At 39.7% G+C, this 24,331-nt stretch overlaps 1 protein-coding gene across 1 annotated transcript in view; it reads right to left on the bottom strand.

Moving 5' to 3' along the window:
- Window positions 1-24,331, bottom strand: part of DNAH6 (dynein axonemal heavy chain 6) — a gene marked incomplete at its 5' end in the record, with an annotated part of 237,936 nt that overhangs the window by 26,635 nt on the left and 186,970 nt on the right. Inside the window, 6 exons of the mRNA XM_080813644.1 lie at window positions 5,769-5,890; window positions 6,448-6,567; window positions 14,768-14,906; window positions 15,784-15,930; window positions 16,685-16,773; window positions 20,723-20,883. Of these exons, the coding sequence (XP_080669770.1) occupies window positions 5,769-5,890; window positions 6,448-6,567; window positions 14,768-14,906; window positions 15,784-15,930; window positions 16,685-16,773; window positions 20,723-20,883 (778 nt within the window). The remainder of the gene's footprint in view (window positions 1-5,768; window positions 5,891-6,447; window positions 6,568-14,767; window positions 14,907-15,783; window positions 15,931-16,684; window positions 16,774-20,722; window positions 20,884-24,331) is intronic.

Genomic DNA, 24,331 nt, shown 5'->3' with positions numbered 1-24,331 from the left:
CTAGGTATCTTATGGTTTTGGGTGCAATTGTAAATGGGATCGACTCCTTTATTTCTCTTTCTTCTGCCTTGCTCTTGGTATATAGAAACACAACTGATTTCTGTGCATTGATTTTATATCCTGACATATATTCTTGTATGAGTTCTAGCAGTTTTGGAGCAGAGTCTTTTATATTTTCCACACAAAGTATCATATCATCTGCGAAGAGTCAGAGTTTGACTTCTTTGCCAATTCAGATGCCTTTTATTTCTTTTTGTTGTCTGATAGCTGAGGCTAGGACTTCTAGTACTATGTTGAATAGCAGTGGTGATAGTGGACAGCCCTGCTGTGTTCCTGACCTTAGGGAGAAAGCTCTTAGTTTTTCCCCATTGAGAATGATATTCACTGTGGGTTTTTCATAGATGGCTTTCATGATATTGAGGTATGTTGGATCCCTACACTGTTAAGAGTTTTGATCAAGAAGGATGCTGTACTTTGTCAGATGCTTTTTCAGCATCTATGGAGAGTATCATATAGGTCTTGTTCTTTCTCTTATTAATGTAGTGTATCACATTGATTGATGTGGATGTTGAAGCAACCTTGCAGCCCAGGAATAAATCCCACTTAGTCATGGTGAATAATCCTTTTAATGTACTGTTGGATCCTATTGGCTAGTATTTTGGTGAGAATTTTCGCATCCATGTTCATTAAGGATATTGGTCTGTAATTCTCCTTTTTGATGGGGTCTTTGGTTTTGGGATGAAGGTAATGCTGGCCTCATAAAATGAGTTTGGAAGTTTTCCTTCCATTTCTATTTCTTGGAACAATTTCAAGAGAATAGGTATTAATTCTTTTTTAAATGTCTGGTAGAATTCCCCTGGGAAGCTGTCTGGCCCTGGGCTCTTGTTTTTGGGGAGATTTTTGATGACTGTTTCAATCTCCTTACTGGTTATGGGTCTGTTCAGGTTTTCTATTTCTTCCTGGTTCAGTTTTGGTAGTTTATATGTCTCTAGGAATGCATCCATTTCTTCCAGATTGTGAAATTTGCTGGTGTACAATTGTTTATAATATGTTATTATAATTGTTTGTATTTCTTTGGCATTGGTTGTGATCTCTCCTCCTTTGTTCATGATTTTATTAATTTGGGTTCTTTCTCTTTTCTTTTTGATAAATCTGGCCAGGGGTTTATCAATCTTATTAATTCTTTCAAAGAACAAGCTCTTAGTTTTATTGATTTGTTCTACTGTTCTTTTGGTTTGTATTTCATTGATTTCTGCTATGATCCTTATTATTTCTCTTCCCCTGCTGGATTTAGGCTTTCTTTGTTGTTCTTTCTCCAGCTCCTTTAGATGTTGGGTTAGGTTGTGTATTTGAGACCTTCCTTGTTTCTTGAGAACGGCTTGTATTGCTATATATTTTCCTCTCAGGACTGCCTTTGCTGTGTCCCACGTATTTTGAACAGTTGTGTTTTCATTATCATTTGTTTCCATGAATTTTAAAAATTCTTCTTTAATTTCCTGGTTGACCCATTCGTTCTTTAGTATGATGCTCTTTAGCCTCCATGTATTTGAGTTCTTTCCAACTTTTCTCTTGTGGTTGAGTTCTAGTTTCAAAGCATTGTGGTTTGAAAATATGCAGGAAATAATCCCAATCTTTTTATACTGGTTGAGACCTGATTTGTGACCCAGGATGTGATCTATTTTGGAGAATGTTCCATGTGCACTAGAGAAGAATGTGTACTCTGTTGTTTTGGGATAGAATGTTCTGAATATATCTGTGATGTCCCTCTGGTCCAGTGTGTCATTTAAAGCCTTTATTTCCTTGTTGCTCTTTTGCTTAGATGATCTGTTCATTTCAGTAAGGGGGGTGTTAAAGTCCCTTACTATTATTGTATTATATTATTGGTATTAATTGGTTTACATAATTGGTTGCTCCCATGTTAGGGGCATTGATATTTAAAATTGTTAGGTCTTCTTGTTGGACAGACCCTTTAAGTATGATATAATGTCCTTCCTTGTCTCTTATTATAGTCTTTGGCTTAAAATCTAATTTATTTGATATAAGGATTGCCACCCCAGCTTTCTTTTGATGTCCATTAGCATGGTAAATTGTTTTTTACCCCCTCACTTTACATCTGGAGGTGTCTCTGGGTCTAAAATGAGTTTCTTGCAGATAGCATATCAGTGGGTCTTTTTTTTTTTTTTTTTATCCATTCTGAATCCCTTTGTCTTTTGATTGGGGCATTTAGCTCATGTACATTCAGGATAACTACTGAAAAATATGAATTTAGTGCCTTTGTATTGCCTGTAAGGTGACTGTTACTGCATATTGTTTCTGTTCCTTTCTGGTCTGTTACTTTTAGGCTCTCTCTTTGCTTAGACTACCCTTTCAATATTTCCTGTAGGGCTGGTTTGGTGTTTGCAAATTGTTTTAGTTTTTGTTTGTCCTGGAAGGTTTTTCTCTCTCCTTCTATTTTCAATGACAGGTTAGCTGGATATAGTATTCTTGGCTGCATATATTTCCCATTTCATGCTCTGACTAGATCATGCAGTCCTTTCTGGCCTTCCAGTTCTCGGTGGATAGGTCTGCTGCCAATCTAATATTTCCCCCATTGTATGTTACAGACCTCTTGTCCCAAGCTGCTTTCAAGTTCTTCTCTTTGTCACTGAGGCTTGTAAGTTTTACTATTAGATGATGGGGTGTGGACCTTTTTTTTTTTATAAAGATTTTATTTATTTATTTGTCAGAGAGAGAGAGGGAGAGAGAGAGAGAGCGAGCACAGGCAGAGGCAGAGGGAGAAGCAGGCTCCCCGCCAAGCAAGGAGCCCGATGTGGGACTCGATCCCAGGACGCTGGGATCATGACCTGAGCCGAAGGCAGCTGCTTAACCAACTGAGCCACCCAGGCGTCCCAGGGTGTGGACCTTTTTAAATTGATTTTGAGGGGGGTTCTCTGTGCCTCCTGGATTTTGATGCTTGTTCCCTTTGCCAAATTAGGGAAACTCCCTGCTATCATTTGCTCCAATATACTTTTTGCACCCCCCTCCTTTCTTCTTCTTCTTCTGGGATCCCAATTATTCTGATAATTTTTGTCTTATGGTATCATTTATCTCTCAAATTCTCCCCTCATTGTCCAGTAGTCATTTATCTTTCTTTTGCTCAGCTTCTTTATTCTCCATCATTTGGTCTTCTACATCACTAATTCTCTCCTCTGCCTCACTTATCATAGCTGTAAGAGCCTCTATTTTTGATTGTACCTCACTAATAACTTTAAAAATTTCATCTTTGTTAGATATTAGTTCTTTTATTTCTCCAGAAAGGGATTTTATTTCTCCTGAAAGGGATCCTCTAGTATCTTCCATGCTTTTTTCAAGCCCAGCTAGCACCTTGATAATCGTCATTCTGAACTCTAGTTCTGACATCTTCATCTTACTAATGTCCACATTGATTAGGTCCCTAGCCATCAGCACTGTCTGTTGTTCTTTTTTTTTTTTTTTGAGGTGAGTTTTTCCACCTTGTCATTTTATCCAGATAAGAATAGATGAATGAGAGAACAAAATACTAAAAGGGTAGCAATGACCCAGGAAAAATATACACTAACCAAATCAAGAGACCCAAAACCAGGGCAGGGAGGGAAGACAATAGAGGGGAAGAAAGGGAAAAAAAAAAAAAATATATATATATATATATATATATATATATATATATATATATATATATATATATTAGACTGGTGAATAGAACAGAACCACACATTTGATTTTGGGTGTATTTTGGTCTGTTAGAAGCAACTACCACCCAAAATTTTAAGGAAAGAAAAACTTATATATATACACAAAATAAGGGTAAATTCTGTGAAGGGATGGAATATGACTGTAAAGATGAAAATTTAAAAAGATTCTAAAAAAGGGATTTATAGGATAAGAAGTTGGTTGAACAAAGAAAAAAAAAGAGGAAAGAATGTGATCAGGCTAGAGACTAGTACAAAACTATGTGTTAGATTTAGGGTATATTTTGATCTATTAGAAGAAATTGTATCTCAAAGTTTTAAGGAAAAAAAAACAACCTATGTGTATACAAAAAATAAGGTTAAATACAATGAAGGGATAAAATATGACTATAACAATGAAAATTTTAAAAGATTTTTAAAAAGGTATTGATAAGTTAGTTAAAAAACACTAAAATAAGAAAGGAAAAATTTAAAAATAGAATAAGAAAAAAAATAAAAAAAATTTAACTTTGAGAGACTAAAGGATCATGGAGAAAAAGCCATGAATTCTATGTGTTGCTTTCTCCTACCTCTGGAGTTCCCCTGTTCTCATTGATTGGTGAACTTGGTCTTGGCTGGCTGTTCTTGCTGATCTTCTGGGGGAGTGGCCTGTTACAGTGATTCTCAAATATCTTTGCCTGAGGCAGAATTGCACCACCCTTGCCAGAGGCCAGGCTAAGCAATCTGCTCAGTTCGCTCTCTGTAGCTTTTGTTCCCTCAATGCTTTCTGTACAGCTTTGGAGGAGGAAAATGAGAATGGCGACCTCCCAATCTCTGGCCAGCCCATAGGAGCTGAGAGCACAGGGTCCCACTCCTCAATGCACCCTCAGAGAAAAGCAGTCAATCCCCACTGTCTCCCTGGTCTCTGGCTGCACTCTGAGCTCACCCGGCCTGTGACCAAGCATTCCTATCTGTGGTACACAGCCCTGTTTAGAGTCTCCAAACCCAGCAGATTCCTGCAGTGCACTCTTGCACCACTCCTCCTGGAGGAGGAAGGAGGAGATCTCCTCAGAAAAGGAAGGAGGAGGTCTCTCCGGATCTGCCACTTGTGTGGTCTCTGCTCAAAGAGCAGTGGCCTGGCAGTGCCTCAGATCACGGTTTAAGGTAACTGTGAGCTGAGAGCTCACTCCTCAGCTCTGTCTCTGTAGCTGGCTTCCCCACTCTGATACCTGGGAGCTCTGCTGCCCTCAGGCATCCCTGGTCTTTTTGTTTCCCCATGGGTCCTGAGACCACACTGTCCCTGTGAGGGTTCCATCCCCTGCTTAGCCTCTGGAGTGACATCCCTCAGTGGAGCAGACTTCTGAAAGTTCTGATTTTGTGTTCTGCTGCTCCACCACTTGGCAGGAGCCAGCTCCTCCCCCCACGGTCTATCTTCCTGTTGCTTTGGATTCACATCTCCGCATGTCCTACCTTCTGGAATGTCATCAATTTTCTGTTCCTAGAATTGCTGCTCTTTTTCTCTTCTATCTCCTGTTTGTAGGTGTTCAGAATGGTTTGATAACTTATCTAGCTAAACTTCTGGGACCTGATGATATTTCAGTCTCCTACTCCTCCCAGAAAAGCAATTTTTGATGGCAGAGAACCATGACATAGGATGGCAGAGCACTGACCTCCTGGGTCTATTTTTTCTGGAAGTACTACTGTTGTTTCTTATGGATTCATTGATATCTAGGTAGATCTCCCTCTTTAACACTTGTATGGGAAAAATTTAAGTTGAAAAGGAAGATGATTCCCTTCAGCCTTGTGAGCCAAACCTAGTCTCCAACCTTTATAGTATTCCAGGTCCTAAGGGATGGACCTTATTTCATGGCTTGGACAGGGAAAAGTGCATGGTGATATTTGGATGCTGTGAGGGATCCAGAGGGAACAGGCTAAATTGGAATTGAATGCTGAAGTTGAGGTGAAACATTTACTTTTCTTATTTAAGTATATAATAATTTGTGGAACTAGTGAGATGATTATTGATGTTTCAAGTTTACATACACAATATGCAAATGTATTTTAGGTTAAAAGGCCACATACCTGGAAGACTAGGTTGGCATTTTCATGCATTCCAAATATTTCTGGGTCGTCCATCAAAGGCAGATTTTCAATGTAGTCCTTGAACTCTTGTAGGCTGTCAGCCAAGGGTGCGAAATAGATGCCTGTTTATTGCAAACACAGAAGGCAAACATTTGCAAATAGACCAGCTTTGTACTATCAAATTTAGTCCTTCTCTGCCTGTTCAGATGGTGGCTATAATCCGGGGCCTTCCACAGAAAAGGGGATTGTTTTCTCCACCCTCTTTGCCTTCATTACTGCGCCTGGTCTGTTTCCCTTTTCTTGAGGCCTCGAGCCTGTGATTAGTCTCCTACTCTTTCAGGGTGTCTCCTTAGAACTTCTCAAGATTCTGGGAGTCCAGGGGTGTGTTGTTGAAAGTCACACATTGGTGAGGGCTCCAAATTTATAGAACTTTGAAAACACATTTAGACTGAGTATGACCCATTTTAGAAGGACTCCAAGTGGATACTGCATAAAAGATATTTTTGTACTTTAACTGCCAAACCAGTTTTGGAGGTGGTCAAGCATGGGGCTGGCGTAGGCGCACATGGGGACTGGGCTGTGATGGCTGGACACCGAGAGCTCCTAGATGGAAAACTGAGAGATACCACCAATGACTTCTTGGAAACTGTCCTTTCCAGAATATTGAAAAGTCATTTACCTGATTCAGAATATTTATAATCCTCTTCTAATGTTTCAGGAGAAAAGAACCTTTTTAAGATTGTACGAAGACATCTTTGATCCCAGGTATCTGTAACTCTACCACCATATGTAATTTCACCTGAAAAGGAGTTTGCATTTTAAAACACATTTTTTACTGATATGCTTTCCCAAATCCCAATAGGTTTATTTATATACACATTTATTTGGAACTGAAAGTAAAAAGAGCATATCCAAGTTTCCTTCCACTACTCTCTAAAAAGAGAATAAAAGGCAGGAAAAAAACCCGAGTATATGTACCCTACCCTGATTATTTTGCTTTCCCCAAATAACCAGAACCAAAGCCACTGAGATATATTTACATATTTCTTTTTCTTTTCTTTTTTTCTCCTTTCTTTTCTTCCCTCCTTCTTTCCATCCTTCCTTCCTCTTCCTACCCTTCCTTCCTACCTTTTTCTTTCTCTCCCTTTTCTCTCTTTTCCCTTTTCCTTCCTCCCTCCCTCCCTTCCTTCCCTCCTTCTTCCTCTTCCTCTTTATCCCCCTTTTCTTCCTGCTGTCCTCCTCCTCCTCCTTTTTCTTTCTCCTCCACCTCTTCTTCCTCTTCCTCTTCTTTTGCTGCAAAATACTGATTTTGGGTCTTATTCAATCATTGATCACAGTATTCTAAAACATATACACTTCCTAGGCAACCCTGCTTCTTTTCGAGGCCAGTAAGTAAATGGAACCAAAACATTTACAACAAGACATTTAAACTGTATACATACTTTAGAATTATTAAAATTAAGCTAGGAAGGAAAGATAGGTCCAAGGTAAAAGAGACAACTTGCCTCACAGAAATGATGTTGTGGGAATTAAAACTTTTTAGTATTCCATCTCTTTTTTCATAGATAAACTACTTTCAGCATGCTCCACTGTCATCCCAAAATTATAAGTAGGAATAATATCTATTCTGTGTTGGAATAGTATCTATTGCTGATATAACTCCTTGGGAAAACTCCAGATCCATTGCTACATTTCGTTATTTATCACTGTAGTGCTCCCAGAAGGATGTTACCTATGGTCCTGACATTGTCAACTTCTGAATCCTCTGACTGTTCATCCATTCTCATCTCCATAACTTCCATTATGTCAGGAAGAAATGTTTTTCATTCTCTTTCAAGCTCGGATGGTTGGTTGAAAGTTATTTCAGTCTTTGGAATCTCAATAATTTATTTATTCTAAGGGAGCAATGTCTTTACAAGCACCTCTTATAGGGACACTTATCTTTCCTCTCCTCTTGAAGCACTGTTGGTCTGTCATGTTGGGTCGGCCACTCAGAGGGAGGGGAGTAGAGGTAGAATAGGTGTTACAGCTAATGGTCAAGTAGCTAAGTCTCTGTATTAGCAATTCTAAGAGGGAAGAAAGAGATGCTGTTGTATTTTCTTGGGTATATTCTTCAGTCACCTTCTAGAAAATCTTGGAACACAAAGTTCAGTTACATCTTTGTAGTGGGTCCATCAGGTCTGGGCCTAAGTCGAAGCTCCTCTTGGAACCTTGGGGCTGGATGGGAATGTAAGCTCAAGTTTCTCCAGCTGCATGATGGTGTCTGGAAAAGGAGGGTGGCCAGGAAAATGAAGACTTCTGTAGTTGGTAGGTGGTGAGAAGAAAGAGTTGCCCTAAAGTACTTTTTTAAGTCACAAAGGACAATATCTACATTTTGAGAAGGAGCACAGAAATATTTTCCTTACAAATCATCAGACTTTGTGCTTCTCTATCCAGATTGAGTTTTATCCTTTTCTTGGATCAAACTGAGTAAATAATTTGACTCAGAGTAGATGACTCACTTTGGGGCTCAATTTTAGGAAGTAGTCTTCCGGGTTTGGTCTTCCCAGAAGAGGGACTTGGGGAGGAAGTGTCCACCATACATGCCCATCACCTGTCCTGGCCCAGGCATCACAGTCCCTGAGGGTCTTGTTGTAGATCCCAGGGTGGTGGCTTCCTCCTTCTCTTCCTTTCCTATCCCCAGGGGCTGGCTGAGAGATAGCCTTGGATTTGGCTTTGTTCTTGCATGCTTTTGAGCTCAGATCTGTCTCCTGGACTTATGTATTGCTATACTTTACGCTATAAAATTTTAAGACTTCCCCCACCCCCAAATACCTTCTCATATTTAAAGCCTCCTCAGTATTTCTTTGTTTATTTTCTCCTGTTTATAATTATGGATTTTTTTTGTTTTGTTGTTTTTTTAAAAGATCTTAGGGGTGCCTGGGTGGCTCAGTCTTTAAGCATCTGCCTTCGGCTCAGGTCATGATGCCAGGGTCCTGGGATCAAGCCCCACATTGGGTTCCATCCCAGGGTCCTAGGATCGAGTCCCACATTGGGTTCCCTGCTCATCGGGAAGCCTGCTTCTCTCTCTTCCACCCCTCCTGCTTGTGTTCCCTCTCTCACTGTGTCTCTCTATCAAATAAGTAAATAAAATCTTAAAAAAAAGATTTTATTTTTTCATTTGTGTGTGAGAGAGAGAGCACACAAGCAGTGGGAGAAGCAGACGGAGAGGAAGAACCAGACTCCCTGCTGAGCAGGGAGCCCAACATGGGGCTCAATCCCAGGACCCTGGGATTATGACCTGAGTGGAAGGCAGACACTTAACTATCTGAGCCACCAAGGTGCCCCTATTCTCTGCTGTTTAGTCTCCCCACTGGTGTTGCTGTATCTTCTTGTTCAGTCCTTCATGTTGCTTTTATTATAGCTTTGTAAATTATTGTATCTCTTTACAGCCTAAAGGGCTATGATTGCCAATTGTTGATTACAAAGTAGAACCAAAATTTATTGACAACACACACAGGCCTTTTAGGATGTGCCCTCAACTTACCTTTTTTTTTTTTCCATTTTGTTGAATAAAAACTCCCCTCCATGTACATCCCCTCTTCATACTATGCACCAACCCAACAGAACTGCTCACAAGTACTATAATCAGGTCAAACCTCAGCCCGTTGGGCTTTTATGTCACAATTCTCTCAGCCCAGTGTGCTCTCCTGCCTTTTCTCTCCTAGTGAGCCCAACTTAGCTCAGTGTAGCTGGTCAGCACTCAGCTCCCAGCGGAGCTTTCCCGGATTCCCCTGGGTCGTGTTAGTTGTTCCTTCTGAATTCCCACAGCATTGCGCATACACTTCTGATTTGGTTATTATTCTAACATAGGGTTTATGCATTATCTCCACCCTCCACACCATGAGTTTTTGGCAGGCAGGGTCTATGTCATCTTTGTATTTCTAGCATCTGTTGTAGAGTATTAGGCAGTATTTTCTGGATTAATGCATAAATGACTGCCAAAAATACCACCCTATGGATAAAGCATTCAGCCCTTTTCTCCTATCTGCTTTTTAAAAAACACTTTAATAAAGAGCTATAACTTAAAAATCATAAAATCCACATAAAATTTACATGTATAATTCAGTAATATTTAGTAAGCCTGTGATGTTTTGCATAACCATCACCACAATCTAATTCTAAAACATTGTTTTGGGTGCCTGGGTGGCCCAGTCCATTAAGCATCTTGCCTTCGGCTCAGGTCATGACCCCAGGGTCCTGGGATCAAGCCCCACATCAGGTTCCCTGCTCAGCAGGGAGCCTGCTTCTTCCTCTCTCCCTTTGCCTGCTGTTCCCCCTACTTGTGCTCTCTCTGTCAAATAAATAATTAAAAAATCTTAAAAACAATAAAACATTTGTATCATCTCCCAAAAGAAATCTTGTGCCCCTTCTCAGTCACTCCCCATTCTTGCCCCTGCTCTATACAACCAGAAATCTACTTTCTGTCTGCATACATTTGGTTTTTCTGGAACTTTCATATAAATGGAATCATATAATGTGGTATTTTGTGCTGACTTTTACAAAAAAGATTATTTATTAGAGAGAGAGAGGGTTGGAGAGAGAGAGTGGGGGTGTGGGTACAGGGAGCTGGAGAGAGAATCTCAAGCACAGAGCCCAGCTCAGGACTCAATCCCAGAAACTTGAGATCAGGACCTGAGCCGAAATCAGGACTAGGTTACTTAACTGACTGAGCCACAAGGCAGCCCTGTCCCTGACTTTTTAACTTAGCATAGAGTGTGTGAGGTTTACCTATGTTGCAGCACATATCTGTACTTTGTTCCTTTAATGGCTGGATAGTACATTGTGTGGATATGCCACATTGTGTTTTTATTCACCAGCTAATGGAAGTTCATGTTGTTTTCACTTTGGGGCTATTATGAAGTAATGCTGTTATAAACAGGTACAAAGTTTTTGTGTGAACATGTGTTTTCATTTTTTTTCTGGGTATATACCTAGGAGTGGAATTTCTGGGCCATATGGGAAGTCTGTTTAAAAAATCTTCCAAAGTAGCCCCATAATTTTACATTGTCACCAACAATGTATAAAGGTTCCACTTTCTCCACATCCTTGCCAACACTTTGTTACTCTTTTATTTGTTGTTTAATTTTTTAATTATAGTCATCCTAGTCGGTATGAAGTAGTAACTCATTCTGGCTTTAATTTTCATTTCCTTCAACTGAGCATCTTTTCATGTGCTTATTGGGCATTTATATGTCTTCTTTTGTGAAATGTCTATTCACATCTTTTGCCCATTTTAAAAATTGTGTTATGTTAGTCACCATAAAATACATCATTAGTTTTTGATGCAGTGTTCCAAAATTCATTGTTTATGAACCACACCAAGTGCTCCATGCAACACGTGCCCTCCTTAATACTCACGACCAGGTTACCCATCCCCCTACCTGCCTCCCCTCTAAAACCCTCAGTTTGTTTCTCAGAGTCCACAGTCTCTCATGGTTTGTCTCCTCCTCTGATTTGCCCCACTTCACTTTTCTTTTCCTTCTCCTAATGTCCTCCATGTTATTCCTATGTTCCACAAGTAAGTGAAACCATGTGATAATTGACTTTCTCTGCTTGACTTATTTCATTCAGCATAATCTTCTCTAGCCCCATCCATGTTGGTACAAAAGTTGGGTATTCATCCGTTTTGATGGCTGAGTAATATTCCATTGTATATATGGACCACATCTTCTTTATCCACTCATTTGCTGAAGGGCATCTCGACTATTTCCACCATTTGGCTATTGTGGACATTGCTGCTATGAATATTGTGGTACACATGGCCCTTCTTTTCACTACATCTGAATCTTTGGGGTAAACACCCAGTAGTGCAATTGCCAGGTCATAGGGTAGCTCTATTTTTAATTTTTTGAGGAATCTCCACACTATTTTCCAAAGTGGCTGCACCAATTTGCATTCCCACCAACAGTTTAAGAGGGTTCCCCTTTCTCCACATCCTCTCCAACATTTGCTGTTTCCTGCCTTCTTAACCTTTGCCATTCTAACTGGTGTAAGGTGGTATCTCAATGTGGTTTTGATTTGAATTTCCCTGATGCCAATGACGATGAACATTTTTTCATGTGTCTGTTGGCTATTTGTATGTCTTCATTGGAGAAGTGTCTGTTCCTGTCTTCTGCCCATTTTTTGACATGATTATTTGTTTCTTGGGTGTTGAGTTTGAGAAATTCTTTTTTTTTTTTTAAGATTTTATTTATTTATTTGATGGACAGAGATCACAAGTAGTCAGGGAAGCAGGTAGAGAGAGAGAGAGGAGGAAGCAGGCTCCCTGCTGAGCAGAGAGCTGGTTGTGGGGCTTGATCCCAGGACCCTGGGATCTTGACCTGAGCCGAAGGCAGAGGCTTTAACCCACTGAGCCACCCAGGCGCCCCGAGTTTGAGAAGTTCTTTGTAGATCTTGGAAATCAGCCCTTTGTCTGTAGTGTCATTTGCAAATATCTTCTCTGATTCTGTGAGTTCCCTCTTTGTTTTGTTGACTGTTTCCTTTGCTGTGCAGAAGCTTTTTATCTTAATGAAGTCCCAAAAGTTCATTTTCACTTTTCTTTTGCCTTTGGGGACATATCTTGAAAGAAGTTGCTGTGGCCAATGTCGAAGAGGTTATTTTGCCTATTTTGATGGATACTGCCAGGATTTTGATGGATTCCTGTCTCACGATGAGATTCTCTCATCCATTTTGAGTTTATCTCTGTGTTATGAGTATGGTGAAAGAGAATAGTCAAATTTCATTCTTCTATACATACATAGCTGTCCAATTTTTTCAACACCATTTATTGAAGAGACTGCCTTTTTTCCACTGGATATTTTTTCCTACTTTGTTGAAGATTATTTGACCATTGGGGTGCCTAGGTGGCTCAGTGGGTTAAAGCCTCTGCCTTCAGCTCAGGTCATGATCTCAGGGTCCTGGGATCGAGCCCCACATCGGGCTCTCTGCTCAGCGGGGAGCCTGCTTCCTCCTCTCTCTCTCTCTGCCTGCCTCTCTGCCTACTTGTGATCTCTGTCAAATAAATAAATAAAATCTTAAAGAAAAAAAAGATTATTTGACCATAGAGTTGAGGGTCCATATCTGGGCTCTCTACTCTGTTCCATTGGTTTATGTGTCTGTCTTTATGCCAGTACCATGCTGTCTTGGTAACCACAACTTTGTAATAAAGGTTGAAATCAGGCAACGTGATGCCCCTAGCTCTGTTTTTCTTCTTCAACATTTCCTTAGTGATTTGAGGTCTTTTCTGGTTCCATACAAATTTTAGGATTGTTTGTTTGAAAAATGCCACTGGTATTTTGATCAGGATGGCACTGAAAGTAAAGATTGCTCTGTTTTGCCCATTTTTATTTTTTTAAATTTAAAAAAAAATTTTATTTTTTCAGTGTTCCAAGATTCATTGTTTTGCCTATATTTATTTATTTATTTATTTTTTTCTTAAAGATTTTATTTATTTCTTTGACAGAGACAGATCAGAAGTAGGCAGAGGAAGGCAGAGAGAGGAGAAAGCAGGCTCCCTGCCGAGCAGAGAGCCTGATGCGGGACTTGATCCCAGGACCCTGAGATCATGACCTGAGCTGAAGGCAGAGGCCTTAACCCACTGAGCCACCCAGGTGCCCCTTGCCTATTTTTAAATTGGATTATTTTTCTTCTCACTGTTAAGTTGTAAGTGTTCTTTATATACTTTGCATATAAGTGCCTTATCAGACATAATGATTTGCAGATATTTTCCTTCAGTCTGTGCCTTGTCATTTAACTTTCTTGATGGTGTTTGTTGAAGTATAAATGTTTTAAATGTTGATAATGTCCATTATTATTTTTTCTTTATTGTTTGTGTTTATTGTGTCATATCTAATAAGTCACTAATTTAAAGTCACAAAGATTTACTTATATGCTTTCTTCTACAAGCTCTTCTAAGATCTTTATAGTTTTAGATCTTACATTTTGCTCTTACAGGACTCACTTTGAATTAATTTTTGTGTATCATATGAGATAAGGATCCAAATTCATCCTTTTGCAGATGGATACCAGCACCATTTGTTGAAAAAATTATCCTTCCTCCACTGAGCTGCCCTGATACCTTTGTTGAAAGTAAGCTGATCATCGGTATAAGGTCAATTGACTATCACCATTTTGTTAAGCAATGTTGGCCCCACTGGAGTAGTGGAGTCCTAGAGGTCAAAGTATAAAGTAGCCCCCTAGATTCCAAGACCACCCCTTTTGGTCCACTCTGAGGATGGCCCTCATTCATTTTCAGTGTTGTTTCACTGCCCTCTATTTCCAAGGTTTATTTGCCTTCCAAGGCTCTAGTTCACCTGATCCCTCTCTGTTCTCCATTTCCCTTACCCACCAGTGAAAACCCCCCATTCCCATTCTGCCCCTTCTCAGAGTGTTCTTCCTCCACTTCCCAGTGCAAATCATTTCTTCTTCATTACTTGGGCCTACATATTCCACATTGGGCCTAATTTTTGGCACAAGGTCCCATGTGGCCACAATTAGTATTTGCTAAAAATTGTAATTCCTGAAATATTTTTCCTTTTTCACAAGTATACCTGAATCAACAGGTCTCTACTAGTCAAAGTTCAGATCTCTTGAATTTAAGAGCACAGACTCTCAAGGTTAGACTGACTGGATTTCAATCTTGGTTCCATCACTTATAAACTGTGTGCCTCAGTTTCCTCATGTATAAAATAGGGACATAACAACCCTATGAGGTGAGGACTGTTGTGAGGATTAAATCTGCTAATTCTTGGGAAGTGCTGAACATAGTACTTGGCATGTATCAAGAGTGATATAAGTTTTGCTGTTAGTATTTGGGAAAACACCTGCCCATTTCCTATGTGTAAATATTCTCATGATATTCTTATCATGGTCTTATCTTCACAAAGGGACTATCAGAAGTCATCATCACCACTATCGAATATTGGGGAAAAGATGCCATCTTTGTAAGGGCCATGGCCTGGCCATGTGGGCATACCTACCAGTAATGTAAATGAGCGCATCCCAGGGAATTTTTCCTTCTTGACAATAAAGGTTGAGGTTCAGTAAAGCACATTCCCTGTCACTGTCATTAAATTCATAGCAAATATTCCAGCCAAGAGGGCCAAACTTTTTTCTCTCCTAGAAGGGAGAATGAAAATAGTCCTACATAAAATTTGATAAAATTAAGTTTGTATGAAGTATTGAGAAATAAAAGGTTTCTGTTGAATTTGGGCATCCTCATTCTGTAAAATCAGTTAATCATCTAGGCTTCAACTTCGGATCTGCTCTAAGACCTTGTTTACATCTTTATCTCATATCTTGTGTCTTTAATCTTTGTTTTTTTTCTTTCTCTGGAGACCATACACATTTGAAACCCAGGCAGTCAGTCTAAATAAGACACTGTCTGGAAACATGTAGTCAAAGAGTCAGAAATTAAGTGCAGGGTCACAGGATGGACACCAAATCACAGCAGTGAACTTTGAGCAGAGAGAAGGAGAAAGTAGTACTGAGTTGAAGGTCATTTTTCAAGGGCCTTGGGGCTCTGGTCACAGGGAAGAGGCTCTTAAGGGTGGTGAGCCCAGTCAAACAGGAACAGGCAAGAATGAAATTATCGCAAGAAAAAATGATAGACTCACATGATATGTATGTGCAAAGAAGGAATAATAAAAATAATCCTGAAATTATGGAGATATGGGACTACCAATTTCAGCAGTAGAGTCTGGAGGGAAGCAGATTTGGGAGTGAGGCATAGCTGAGGAGACTTATTTTTTTGCTTTTGAATTTGACCTCATGCATATATTCAGGTGACGGTGTCCCTTAGTCAAATCAGAGTAGAGCTGGGAGGCAAAGCTGTGAGCTGCAGAGGTGAGGGGAATACAGAGATCAGCTACTGAGTGAGAACAGCTTCGTTTCAGAACCTGAATGGGGCCTCAGCACTTCACAATGTCACTTGTAAGCTTTCATGTAATTCCCACTTTTTTTCTTGTTTCCACTAAAAAGCAAAAATTGAGGGTACCTGAATAACTGCATGGAAGAAACAGATGCCAAATATTATTTGTCTCCATTTTCTTCCAAGTATATTTTCTTCAAAAAACGAAGGTGTCATTTCAGTAAATGCTCGTCTGATATTTGCACGTAAACCTTTCGGAGGCTCATTGGTTACCTGGACTCAGACACATAGGGGGCAGAGAGGGGGATTTTATAGATTTGCATTATTTCTGAATAACACACATAGACTGAAGCCATCGAGAGCATGTAGATAACTGATACCCTTGGGGGCATTCCTGGCATGTGGGGGTCTGCTCTGTATCTTGCTCAGCCTCAGTCTCTTCAGAGTCGGGCCTGGTGGGGTCTTTAGTCCTACAGTGGGTGAACCGTCTCCACAAGAACCTCAGACAATTTCTTTTGGTGTCCATTTTCTAAATATGAGCCAGAAAGTATGTTCAGGCCTTCCCCATTGGATTTTCCATGGATCCCAACATATGGCATTCCTTGATGACATGACAGAGAGGGAAGAGGCATCTCTTGTTCCTGAGTGATCATTCATATGCAGAGGCTTCCCATATATTGGAGGTTTCCAGCACTGAAATCCAGCAGCCATACTACCTACATTCCTGTCTCTCACATGCTGAAATATTCTCTTAATTCTGGGAGGGATTCCATTCTCACTACTCTGCATCCTTGACATTTTCTTAAAGAGTTGAAGGATCAACAGACTAGGGCACCCAAGGATGCGAGTGGCTTGCGAAAGTTTTTACCTGTGTGCTATCAGGTGAAGGTATACTGACTTCTCCCTTCCCACCTGGGCCACCCAGACTTTGATGTGGTCCTGCACGGGGCCTGGGTTCCCTGGACCCACTTGGGGAACACATTAAGCCCAATTGTTTTGGACCATTCCAACCATAGGCATATATTACCTTGACAGAATTTTGAAGAACTGTAACAGGAAATGTACTGCTAGGCATGGAACTTAAAAAGAGTCGAAAAGTATCCTTGATAATGATATCTGTTTAAAACAAAGAAAAGACAACAAAAAAGGAAAATGCTTAACTTAATACTTTACATAACAAATACTTACTATGAGGTAGCAAAAAAACCACCATAAGCTCTGTTTAAAGACCAGTTTGTTTAAAGTCTTGTATGTTGTAAAATGTTCAAAATGGAGGCGGGAGGAATTTTTATAGAAACTCTTACTACATGAAAGTTTGGCAATCCAGAAACTAGCACATCTGAGTAAAGAAATTAAAGACACATTAATTTTCAATACTTGGAGGTGTTAAGGATCTTCCCTCTGAGATTGGGAAAATTTTCAATTAAAAAATAGGATGGCTAGGGGTGCCTGGGTGGCTCAGTGGATAAAGCCTCTGCCTTCAGCTCAGGTCATGATCTCAGGGTCCTGGGATGGAGCCCCACATTGGGCTCTCTGCTCAGCAGGGGAGCCTGCTTCCCCTCTCTCTCTCTGCCTGCCTCTCTGCCTGCTTGTGAGCTCTCTCTCTATCGGTGGCAAATAAATAAATAAATAATCTTAAAAAAAATAGAACAGTTATTGCCAGTGCTCATGAAGTGTTTTGTTTTGTTTTTAAACCATTCATTTTATGGCAAATTGCATGAAAATGGTCAGAAAGTCCTATGGAGAAGAAAGGGATTTCTCTACAGAGAAGTTCAAAGGGAACTGAAGGTGCAGGGGTATGGACAGACTTCATAAGTACCATGAAGAAGTTTAAGTCAATATGTTTACTTTGTGAGCTCTGCACAGAAAATGTCAGAAAATGAGTTCCCTTCTGGGTTCAAAAGGCTGGAGCAAAGTTGGGAAAAGTGGTATTCCTATTACAGGAAGATGCAGGCATCACCCAAGGATGACTTTCTTGGTGCTGGTTTTTAAGTACATATTATGGTGTTTCTCCAACATTCCAGGCCTGCTCCCTCGCTAGAGTCTTTTCATTGTCTGTTCCTTCTGCCTGGAATGCTCTTCCTTTAGATTCCCTCACTTTCTTCAAGTCTTAGTCCAATGTTACCTTCTAAAAGAGGTTTACCCAGATTACATGTTTAAATTGCTATCCACTCTTTCTCCCTATCACTCCCCCCCCATTTCATCCTGACCTTTTTGTTTTCTTTTCCCCCAAAGCACTAGCCACATTTTATCATACCATATAAACTACTTATTATATGGTTTAATTATTGTTCGTTCCCTCTCACTAACATTTAAGTTCTAGGAGGGTAGATATCTATGGTTGTTTTGTTCATTGTTCTACCTTAAACATCTAGAACAGTGCATGGTACATGGTAGCTTCCCAAATACTTATTAAGTGAATGAATGCAGATTAAAGCTGAATTTATGCTCCTTATTTTGGTGATCTAAATTCATGAACTACATTAAATAACTAAAATTAAGTTAGTTCCAGTACAATTCTAGAGCAATACTGAAGTTGCTTGCATGATAAAAACTATCAGGTATAGAAGTCAGACACCAACCAAAATCTTAGGGCTAATGATTTCAATAACCAAAAATGCAAAACATGAGAAAAGCAGATTTAAAGAAGTACTTTTTTTTCATCCTTTTTCTCTTATAATTGCAGAAACATCAAGAATATTAACTTTCATAGACATCATAGAAGTTTTGAGCTGGAATGGAGTCTTAGAAATCATCTTAGCATAGGGTTTCTAGGGAAGATGCCACGTGGGCATCTTATGGCTGGGGAAACTGAGGCCCAGAGAGGAGATATTGTAGCACAGACAAGAAGTAGTAGGGGCAGAACTCTACTTGGGTCTTAGAATTTCAAGTCTGGAGTTTTTGCTTCTTCCTTTGTTTCTTTTTTCTTCCGTTCACTTACTCTTTTCAGGTTATCACCTGAATGTATTTTATTTTATTTTATTTATTTATTTTTAAAGATTTTATTTATTTATTTGAGAGAGAATGAGTGAGAGAGAGCATGAGACAGAAGGTCAGAGGGAGAAGCAGACTCCCCAAGGAGCTGGGAGCCCGATGTGGGACTCGATCCTGGAAGTCCGGGATCATGACCTGAGCCGAAGGCAGTCGCTCAACCAACTGAGCCACCCAGGCACCCTGTATTTTATTTTAAATGGGTTTAAGTTAAACATCAGAACTCAAATAGGTACATTACTAAATGATTGTAACAAGGGCCAGAAGATGATTTTTTAAATCCATTTAAGCTTGGTAAGCCAAAGGCGCAACTTCGGCTGGCTTCCATAGCCTGTCCAACTTCCAGCATACACTCGCTCTTGTCCCAGTCACAATGCCTCCCTATTTCAAAGTAGTTCCACTACTGTAATTGCACTGCAGCAAATGGCTTTTTTGATGCCTTCCCTAGCATTTCCTTCTTAATTATAATCCTAATCATCAGCAACCCCTGAACAGTGGTGAATACCTTCCTGTTATTTTTTTCTTTAATTATTTAAATAGAAATAAGCTGCAGGCCCAGTTGGAAGCAGGCCGCTCTTGTTGCACTGCACTGGGTATGGTGCATAAACAATGAATTCTGTTACACTGAAAATAAATTAAAAAACAAACAAACAAATAATTTTTTTAAAAAATAAAAAAAAAAGGGTAAAAACAGTGGAAATTCTGGATGGTTGATGTGGACAACTTTATCCTTGCTGGAAGAAGCAGCCTACAAAGGCAAGGAGTGGGGAACCAGGAAATGAGGGATCTTTAGGGGATGGCTGCTATGTCTTGGCTCTGTGGTGTCCAGTATAGGCTGGCCACTTTGTAAAGTTAGCAGTAAGTAAAGTCACTTGCAAGACCCGCTGTATAGCTCTCACCTTCCCAGAAGGCTTCTGTGGTCAGGGCATAAAGGAAGACCCCAGAGAAAGGGCTCTGGATATCCTAGGTTAGCAGGAAAGTGGGGCTCACCATGCTTATTAACAAAAATATTGTTCCTAAGGTTTCAATTATTTTTATACTAACATTCTAAAATGAGTAGATTCTAAAAATCCTCTTCTTTCTTTGCAGTCCATTATACTTTCTTGAGTGGGAAAGAAAGTGCTGATGTTATAGTTAGTGGTAGCAACTGTGAATAATGCTGGGCATGCCCATGGAGGGTGTGTGGCTGAAGCCACCTGAAAGCATGGAGTGGAACGAAAACCAAAATGGCTGCACTAATGCTTCAGTGAAGCTCAATTTCAAACTAAGTCACCTTTTTCCTTTCCTTTGCAAAGAAAGCTCCCCTCCTCCTTTCTTAGCCTGCTGTTTCAGAAACCTGGTACCACCCTGAAGAGAAGATGAATAGCTCGGTAGTATACACATAATTCCTGTCAAAACCAGCTAGATCCTGTAATTTCCCATTAACTTGCCCCTCTCCACCTGGTGGCACCCACCCCCCCATCCCCCAGTCTCTTTCCTCCAGGTGGGCTTGCCATTTTGAAAGTCACAGCCTGCTGCAGCCTCCCTTGCCTGGCAAAGCAATATAGCTATGTTCCTCTTTATCCTAAACTCTGTCTTTGAGTTATATTTTGGCTCCAAAGCACTGAGGTGGATATTCTACAACATGGCTAGGAGGCACACGTGAGGGTTAGTTGGTACAGGAGTCATAGAGAATAAGAAGTAGTGAAACATGACTCTAGGTAGATTGGTGGCAATCTGAATCTGTGAATCTTCTCTCTGTAGTGAAAGACTGAATTTCCTTTCTTTATCTTACGTCCATTTTTCTATTTCTTTTACCATGCCTTTAGGTAATCAATTTTGAATTCAAATGGCCTCCATAGAAAGGAACATGAAATAGAAATGATCCAGTGTATCATACCCACAACTTGGAAGTCTGAAGATCTTTTTTCAGGTTTGGATTGTGTAATTTAACTAAAACTCTCTAGTTCTCAAATTCCTCCTCTTTAATATGGGAAAACATAATTCCTACAATAAAAAATTATTACAAGATTGGATTCAACAAAGAAAATCTACATAAAAAGCTATTATTATGCAATTACTGTTTTCAACATACTTGAGTCTGTGAAGGTTTTAATTAGTTCTTCCATTGCCAACATCCAAGAAACAGCAAGATGGCAGTTTTGCAAAAATACCCAGTTTCCTGATTTCATTGCTTCTTTGATCATTCTTTCAGCAATGGGTCCTTGTCCTTGCCCCAGTGAAATTGACTGCACCCTGAATTCCACAACAAAAGATGTCGTTTTCTGTTATTTATAAGCAATGAGACTATGAAGAAATGTAAATTACATAGACTCCTAAAATATGCACACATTTCAAATCCTCATTTTAATTGATGTGTAAATATTTTTTCCTTGTTTTTAAAAAACATTTTCTACTACAACACACATATAGAAAAGTCTAAAAACCCAAATATATAGCTCTATGAATTACCACAAATGAATACCCATGGTTGAGAATGAAGTTTGCCAATCCCCAGAGACATGCTCTTATGCTTCTTTCTATTCCAATGACTCTTCCTTCCTCCTTCCCACAGGGACATGTTATCCTGATTTCCAGCACTATAGATCAGTTTTTAAAAACGTAAAAAAATTTGAAGTCTCACATCCAGATACAGTAAGTACATAAATCATTAGTGTATGGCTTAATGAAATCTCTTGAAGTGACTGTATACTTGTACCACCACACAGGACATAAGAAAGAGAGGATTCCTAGCACCTACCCAATCAATAGACTTATTCATTCTCAAGGTAAAAGTCATTTTGAATTCTAACACCACAGATTAATTTTACTAGATGTTATATTTTATATAAATGGAATCATATTGTATATACATATCTTATATATTTGGTCTGTTTCAATCAACATTATTTTTTAAATGTACTTTTTAAAGATTTATTTATGTATTTGGCAGAGAGAGAGAGAGAGAAGGAGTGAGCACAAGCAGACAGAGCAAGAGGGAAAAGTAGGCTCCCTATTGAGCAGAGAGTCTGAAATGGGGCTCCATCCCAGGACTGAGATCATGACCTGAGCAGAGGACAGAAGCTTAACTGACTGAGCCACCCAGGTGCCCCAACATTATTTTTAAGATTAATTTATATTATTGTGTGTCATTGTAGTTCATTCCTTTTCATTGCTATATAATATTCCACCCCGTGATTATACCACAATTTATTCATTTATTCTGCTCTTGATGGACATTTGGGTTATTTCTGCTTCTTGGCTATGACACCCAATGCTGCACTAGACATTCTTCTACATGTTGCTGGTATACATGCACATTCCATTTTCTTTTGTATATTCCTAGGACTAGAACTGCTGTTTGACACAGTGTATGTATGTTTAACTTTATTATAATATCAAATTGTTTTACAAAGTGATACCACCATTCTGAATTCAACTTCCACTGAGAATATTTGTTTCTCCATATCCTTGCTAGCACTGTTTCATTTTTGCCCTCCTTACCCCCCATACGCCCCCCTGCCCTGCCTCTCAAATTCTTCATATCCGAGAGATCATATGATAATTGTCTTTCTCTGATTGACTTATTTCACTTAGCATAATACCCCCTAATTCCATTCACGTCATGGCAAATGGCAAAATTTTGTTTTTTTGATGATGGACATCTAGGTTCTCTCCACAGTTTGGCTATTGTGGACACTGCTGCTATAAACATTTGGGTACATGTAACCCTCTGGATCCCTACATTTGTATCTTTAGGGTAAATACCCACTAGTGGGATTGCTGGGTCATAGGGTAGCTCTATTTTCAACTTTTTGAGGAACCTCCATACTGTTTTCCAGAGGGGCTGCACCAGCTTGCATTCCCACCAACAATGTAGGAGGGTTCCCCTTTCTCTGCATCCTTGCCAACATCTGTCCTTTCCTGACTGGTTCATTTTAGCCATTCTGACTGGTGTGAGGTGGTATCTCACTGTGGTCTTGATCTGTATTTCCCTGATGTCGAGTGATGTGGAGCACTTTTTCATGTGTCTGTTGACCATTTGGATGTCTTCTCTGCAGAAATGTCTATTCATGTCTTCTGCCCATTTCTTGATTGGATTCTTTGTTCTTTGGGTGTTGAGTTTGAGAAGTTCTTTATAGATTTTGGATACTAGCCCTTTATCTGATGTCATTTGTAAATATCTTCTCCCATTCTGTTGGTTGTCTTTTGGTTTTGTTGACTGTTTCTTTTGCTGTGCAAAAGCTTTTGATCTTGATGAAATCCCAATAGTTTGTGTTTGCCCTGGCTTCCCTTGCCTTTGATGATGTTTCTAGGAAGATGTTGCTGCAGCTGAGGTTGAAGAGGTTGCTGCCTGTGTTCTCCTCAAGGATTTTGATGGAGTCCTGTCTCACATTGAGGTCTTTCATCCATTTTGAGTATATTTTTGTGTGTGGTGTAAGGAAATAGTCCAATTTCATTCTTCTGCATGTGGCTGTCCAATTTTCCCAACACCATTTGTTGAAGAGACTGTCTTTATAACATTGGATATTCTTTCCTGTTTTGTTGAAGATTAGTTGACCATAGAGTTGAGGGTCCATTTCTGGGCTCTCTATTCTGTTCCATGGATGTGTGTGTGTCTGTTTTTGTGCCAGTGCCATACTGTCTTGATGATGACAGCTTTGTAATAGAGCTTGAAGTCTGGAATTGTGATGCCACCAACTTTGGATTACTTCTTCAACATTCCTCTGGCTATTCAGGGTCTTTTCTGCTTCCATATAAATTTAAGTGTTATTTGTTCCATTTCTTCGAAAAAATTGATGGTATTTTGATAGGGATTGCATTAAATGTGTAGATTGCTTTAGGTAGCATAGACATTTTCAAAATATTTGCTCTTCCAGTCCATGAGCATGGAATGTTTTTCCATTTCTTTGTGTCGTCCTCAATTTCTTTTTCTGAGTACAGATTCTTTGCCTCTTTGGTTACGTTTATTCCTAGGTATCGTATGGTTTTGGGTGCAATTGTAAATGGGATCGACTCCTTAATTTCTCTTTCTTCTGCCTTGCTGTTGGTGTATAGAAATGCAACTGATTTCCATGCATTGATTTTATATCCTGACACTTTACTGAATTCCTGTATGAGTTCTAGCAGTTTTGGAGCAGAGTCTTTTGGGCTTTCCACATAAAGTATCATATCATCTGCAAAGAGTGAGAGTTTGACTTCTTCTTTGCTGATTAGGATGCCTTTTATTCTTTTTGTTGTCTGATTGCCGAGACAAGGATTTCTAGTACTATGTTGAAGAGCAGTGGTGATAGTGAACATCCTGCTGTGTTCCTGACCTTAGGGGAAAAGCTCTTAGTTTTTCCCCATTGAGAATGATATTTGCTATGGGTTTTTCGTAGATGGCTTTGATGATATTGAGTTATGTAGCCTCTATCCCTACACTGTGGAGAGTTTTGATCATGAAGGGATGCTGTACTTTGTCAAATGCTTTTTCAGCATCTATTGAGAGTACCATATGGTTCTTTTTTTTTTTTTTTTTAAGATTCTACTTATTTATTTGACAGACAGAGATCACAAGTAGACAGAGAGGCAGGCAGAGAGAGAGGAGAAAGCAGGCTCCCCACCGAGCAGAGAGCCTGATGCGGGGCTCGATCCCAGGACCCTGAGATCATGACCCGAGCCGAAGGCAGAGGCTTCAGCCCACTGAGCCACCCAGGCGCCC

Source organism: Martes martes (genome assembly GCF_963455335.1).
Source record: "Martes martes genome assembly, chromosome: 9".
Lineage (NCBI taxonomy): Eukaryota > Metazoa > Chordata > Mammalia > Carnivora > Mustelidae > Martes > Martes martes.
This window is presented reverse-complemented; position numbering and strand designations above follow the sequence as displayed.